Genomic DNA, 6240 nt, shown 5'->3' on the forward strand with positions numbered 1-6240 from the left:
GACTGGAGTGCAGTGGCCGCTCCCGGCCACCGCAGCCTCGACCTGCTGGGCTCCGGCTATTCTTCTGCCTCAGCCTTCCAAGTAGCTGGAACTACAGGTGTGCGCTACCACGCCTGGCAAATTTTAATGGAGATTTCTTACAGCGACTTTTTTTTCAGTAGCTCCCTTACTACTTAAAGATTCATGTTTAAAAGAAGCAAATTAATGCTAACGTGGTACAGGCATAAATCAATGTGATGATATAAATCTTACTGATGATATCCCAGCATAAAAATTAAGTGATCAATTTTATGATACTGTGAAATGAAATCAATTTTTTCTCTTCCTTAAGATGCATATTAACTCTTCCCAAAATTCTCTTCAAATGAATTAATGAGTAACTGAAGAGAGGGAAGAGAGTCCAAACTTGCAAAAGTGTGTTGTTAGCAGCCTCTGTGAGTCAGCTCCCAGTGCTTTCCTTTCGTGATCACACAGTTCACCTCCTCGGGCTCTGGAGGGGCTACTGAGCAAATGATGCAGATTCCAGTCTTATTTCACCGAGTGAAATGGCACTCGGGCCAAGAGTGGTGACTCACGTCTGTAATCCCAGCAGTTTGGGAGACTGAGGTGGAAGGGTCGCTTGAGCTCGGGAGTTCAAGACCAGCCTGGGCAATGTAGCAAGACTCCACTTCTACAAAAATCAAAAAATTAGCTGTGCACGATGGTGTGTGCCTATAGTCCCAGCTACTCAGGAGGCTGGGGCAAAAGGATTGCCTGAGCCCAGGAGCTGGTGAGCTGTGATTGTGCACTCCAGCCTGGGTGACAGAGTGAGACCACAACTCAAACAAACAAAACAACAACAACAACAAAAGAAAGAAATGGCACTCGGGCCAGGAAAGTTGAAGATTAAAGGTGACATGTCCCTAGCAATCAAACTGGAGAAACTAATGAGTCAAATGAACACTAGTAGGTGAAGAAAAAGAATGATAAAGCTGGGCATGGTGACTCATGCCTGTAACCCCAGCACTTTGGAAGGTGAAGGAGGGTGGATCGCTTGAGCCCAGGAATTCAAGATCAGCCCAGGCAACACAGTGAAGGCTTGCCTCTACAAAAAAAAAAAAAAAAAAAAATCAAAAAATTAGCTAGGCATGGTGGTGCACCTATAGTCCCAGCTACGTGGGATGCCAAGGTGGAAGGATCACCTGAGCCCGGGAAGTAGAGGTTGTCGTGAGCCATGGTCGTGATCATGTCACTGCATTCTAGCCTGGGCAACAGAGTGTAACCTCGACTCAGGAAAAAACAAAAACAAAAACAAAAAACCAGTATCTATCTATCTATCTAAACATCTAAGCTCAAAAAGTAAAAAGCTCAGCTGCTTAAAATGGAATGATTGTTTTCTCTCATTGTATTATAAGGATATGCATGCATGTCCTGGAATTTCTGTTATTTATATGACTTGAAATTCTATTTCAAACAGTTAGCTAATCAAAAGGAAGCTTCATTAAGTAGAATTCTAAGACATTCTAATTTGCATATTTTGTGGAGTTGTTCCTCCAGGCCTTGTATTTCATTTATCATCTTCTGCCAGGAGAAGTATCATGAGCAGCCAATCAGGGTCAAGTAATCAAATGAGCTATTTTCACAGCTTCTTCTCAAGTAAAAATGTTCTAAATGTTTACTTTTGGATTATATGCTAATAAAAACCTGGAAATGACATTTTGGATTTTTATATATTTATTTTAAGTGAAATCTTTTACAATGATGTTCACAGAAACTACATCATAAACTACTAAAATACTCCTCGTGAAAATAATCTGCCTTTTGATCTTTCTTGTTCCCTTCCTTCCACTTTATGTGCATTTACTTGGAAATTCTTCTGGCTTCCTTAGCTTGTTAATTCCAATCCTAGACGATCTAAATTGTCTAACATGTGCATTTAAGGCTATAAATTTCCCTTTTCTTAACATGTTAGCTGCACATCACAATTTTAAAAATATTGTTATTGTTCAAATAATTCAGAAAGTTCCACAGCAATTTCCTCCTCAAGCCACAAATGATTTAGGAGTACACTCATTCCAACTCTCTTTTCTTGTTGACTTTTTTTGTTTTTACCATCATCTCTAAATAAGATGCTTAAATTACTCTGTCTTTTCTCTCCTCTTGCAGGCATTATCTATTTACCACGCATCCTAGAAAATAAGGATGGAGCTCTCTTACATCACCAATCACAGCCCCATTCTCTGCTCCATCTCGCGGCCCTCCCAATAGTTACATGAGAATTTTTAGTGGATAGTATCATTTCATTATGATGACTATGTAAATAACACTCCCAGCCTAGCCTGGTATTAGATAATTGTCGCTTCTCCTTTCCTGCTCTTCTGGTCCACAACGGCAAAGGTAAGAAACGTGCTTTCCTTCTGATAGCTTTCAAGATTCTTCCATTTCCTCAACAATTATTTAATTTCACTGCATCTAAGTACTGATTTGACTTTAGTCTTCTGGGTGTTCAGTATGCTTTAAATTTGGAGTCATATCTTTTTATTTTTAATTGATGAATAACAATTGTATATATGTACGGGGTACAATGTGGTGTTTTGATATATGTTTACAAGGTGGATTGATAAATCAGGCTAATTAACAAATCTATCCCCTCATATACTGATCTTTTTTTGTGGTGAAAACATCTAAGATCTATTCTTTTAGCCATTTTGAAATATACAATGCATTATTACTTATTATAGTCACTATTCTGTGCAACAGATCACTAAAGCATGATCCAACAAGCCCACTTCTGGGAATATAGTCAAGGAAATTGAAATCGGCATGTTGAAGAAATGTCTTCATGTTGATTGCACATTCATGCTCACTGCAGCATTATTCACAATAGCCAAGATATGAAAATAGCTAGAGTGCCCATCAGCAGATAAACGGATTAAAAAGATGTGGCACATATACACAATGGAATACTATTCAGCCTTAAAAAAGGAAATCCTGCCATTTGCAATAGGGATAAACCTGAAGGACGTTGCGCTAAGTGAAATAAGACAGGCAGAGAAAGACAGATACTGCCTGGCTTCACTTATAAATCGAACTCCTAGAAGTGGAGAGTAAAATGAAGGCTACCAAAGGCTGGAGAGATGGGTGGACAGGGAAAGGAAACAAGTGGGTCCACATTCATTTTTAAAGTATCATCGTATCAGTTTCAGATTTAACCGTACTGTGTTCAGAGAGGGTAGGTTATATGATGCTGATTCTTTATTGTTTGTTGAGATTTGCCTTGTGGCCTGGAACATAGCCATTTTTTATAAGTATGCCATGTGTGTTTGAAAATAATCTAGACTAGACCACGGAAAGTCTGAAAAGAATTTCCAAACATTCAACATCACACAGAGCAGTCTTACAATGCAATAACATTTAAAACTTAAAAATTAAAAATGATTTGCTTTAAAACTCACACATTTGGAAAGAATCACTTCTAAATAGTTAAATAATCACAATTTAAATTATGACACATTTAGAAGTGAATATCAATAAAAGCACCATGCTTCAAAAATGTCGTATAATTGCCTCATGATTTCTATTCCTTAACTATCTCACAATTTTAATGTATGTATTCTAAAATCTCTGTGAGATGGTCTATTATCTGTGGTTCTGGGGGATGAATTCTGTTTGTTGCGTCTGCTGACTTTCTCAGGTAATTTTTTTCCCTTCAAGTGCTTGGTAAATTCCACTCGTCTTCCATTTTTGACCAAAGGAGCCCTGGGCTGTGGAGCTGTCTCTGTGTGGTAGGTTATGTGAACTTGGAAAGAACCACTCTGTACGGCAAAAACCTGTAACTCCAATTTCTCTCAGGACACTCTCTAGGTCCCACAGCCAAAGGTCCTGTGTGGTAGCCCTGTGGCAGCTGGGGTCTTACTAGTCCTCTTTTCAAGAACAGGTTGACAGCATTTTATAGTCCCTGGCTTTCTGCAGGGAACACAATGCCAGCACCAGCCCCTGCTCCTCACTGTGGCTTCTGAGTTTTCCATTCATATCTGGCACCTTGTGTGTACCACCCCCTCCTGCTTTCAAGTTTAGTGATGTTAGTAAAAACGTTCTTGTAGCTGGGCTCGGTGGCTTAGCCTGTAATCCCATGCTTTGGGAGGCTGAGGTGAGTGGATTGCCTGAGCCCGCGGGTTCTAAACCCGCCTGGGCAGGCAAGACCTTATCTCTACAATAAATCAAAAAATTAGCTGGGCGTGGTAGCGCATGCCTGTAATTCCGGCTACTGGGAAGGCTGAGGCGGAAGGATCGCCGGAGCCCAGCAGGTCGAGGCTGCCGTGGCCAGGAGTGGCCACTGCACTCCAGTCTGGGCGACAGAGTGGGACTCCAACTCAAAGAAAACAAAATAAAAAAACGTTCTTGTGACATTTTATCCAGCTCTTCTAGAGACTTGCAGTGGGAGGAGGGCCTCTCATCTCATCACACCATCCACACTGCCTGAAAGGCCAGAGGAAGAATAAGTGAGCCAGCAAATAGCTCCAGTCTCCTTATGCAAATAAGAAGTATCCTTCTGAAGAGAAAGTGACAAGACATTGCCCAAGAAAGTAGCAGCAGGATACACCCTCAACTGGTTATCTTGGTGGCTCTCGAAAGAGAGTGCCCTCAGTGGTAGAGAACAGTCAGATCTCAGTACACTTATGATCACCATGTCATTTTTTTGGTAAAGAAATTGTGCATCAAAAAAAGACAAGAGAAGTGTGTTTAGAATTCAATTCATAATGACAACTAACACAAGAACATTAAAAAGGCACCCTTTCATGTTTTATAATAAATACTCACATTCTCCAAAGGATATGAAATGACACTGCCCAGAGGCAGAGCCAGTCTGTCCACTCCCTTCACCATCACCATCACAGTGGCCCGAGGACGGCGGAACAGGTTTCCCACTGCGAGTCCCGGCCAAGAAAGGTCCTAAACATTGAAAAGCAAGACATGGTGCTAAATGATCCACTTGGGAAACCATCTCCCCAGTAACATCTAATCAGCAGAGTTAAGGGGTTCTAGAATGATATGGGCAAGGGAATTTCACAGGAAAGTAAACATCTTATCTCTGGCAGTAGTTGCAATCTCCTCATCAAGAATGCTGATTTCAGCTGGGTACAGTAGCTCACGCCTGTAGTCCTAGCAAGTTGGGAGGTCAAGGCAGGAGGATTGCTTGAGCCAGGAGTTTGAGACCAGCCTGGGCAACATAGCAAGACTTCTTCTCTACAAAAAATAAAAAAATTAGCTGGGTGTGGTGGCATGCGCCTACAGTCCCAGTTACTCGGGATGCTGAGGTAGAAGGATAGCCTGAGCCCAGGAAGTGGAGGCTGTGGTGAGCTGGGATCATGCCACTGCACTCCAGCCTAGGCGACAGAGTGAGACCCCAACTCAAAAAAAAAAAAAAAAAAAAATGCTCATTTCCACTCTCTTCATTTTCTTAAAATTCTACAGATTTGAAACAAAGTCTAATAGTAAGTCATTTCAAATCTTTTGCAGAAAAAAGCAGAGAAATAAACAAAACAGGTACTTTTAAAATTCCAGATGGCAAAAGAGTCTCCTCTTCATGTAGCCATGGAGATATGCTTTCGCCATATGATTTTTGCCCTTACACACAACATCACTGTCTTCTTTCACAGGGAAATGGCAAGACTGGCATTAAAACATTTTCTTTAGACTAAGCTCTTTATAAATAAAACAACTCCTGCTGAAAGAAACTCATATGAGTTTACTAATAATTATTTCTTGTGGTTATTTTAACAGCCATTTATAGACAAATTTAAGGTTGTAAAGAACCAGGTACAGATTACAACCTTAAATGTAAATAACCAAGCAGGTTGTAAAGAACCAGGTACAGATTACAACCTTAAATGTAAATAACCAAGCAAAGCATGTTCACTTTGGCTGTCCAAAGACAGTAGAGAGCTCAGGGCTCTACCCTCTGGCCTGGCAGAGAAGCAGTTCCCATGCAGAACTTCTGATTTCAAGGGTACTCAGGATCTGGGAGGAAAGTTCCTCTTACTGACTGAGGACTGTGGTGGCTCATGCCTATAATCTCAGCACTTTGGGAGATGCAAGGACTGCCTGAGCCCAGGGGTTCAAGGCCAGCCCAGGCAACTTGGCGAGACCTCATCTCGACAATAAATTTTTTTTTTTTTTTTGAGTTGGAGTCTCACTCCATCGCCCAGACTGGAGTGCGGTGGCCGCTCCCAGCCACTGCAGCCTCGACCTGCTGGGCTC

The 6240-nt window shown here is 41.3% G+C and overlaps 1 protein-coding gene across 4 annotated transcripts in view; it reads right to left on the bottom strand.

The window, feature by feature from the left end:
• Nucleotides 1-6240, bottom strand: part of ATP6AP2 (ATPase H+ transporting accessory protein 2) — a 25143-nt gene that overhangs the window by 10557 nt on the left and 8346 nt on the right. For all 4 annotated transcript variants that reach the window (XM_021711296.1, XM_021711290.1, XM_008055918.1 and 1 more), the window contains exon 3: nt 4801-4932. In XM_021711296.1, coding sequence (XP_021566971.1) covers nt 4801-4932 — 132 coding nt within the window. The remainder of the gene's footprint in view (nt 1-4800; nt 4933-6240) is intronic.

The sequence above is a fragment of the Carlito syrichta genome, unplaced genomic scaffold, assembly GCF_000164805.1.
Source record: "Carlito syrichta isolate Samal-C Ts95f unplaced genomic scaffold, Tarsius_syrichta-2.0.1 Scaffold82655, whole genome shotgun sequence".
Taxonomy (NCBI): Eukaryota; Metazoa; Chordata; class Mammalia; order Primates; family Tarsiidae; genus Carlito; species Carlito syrichta.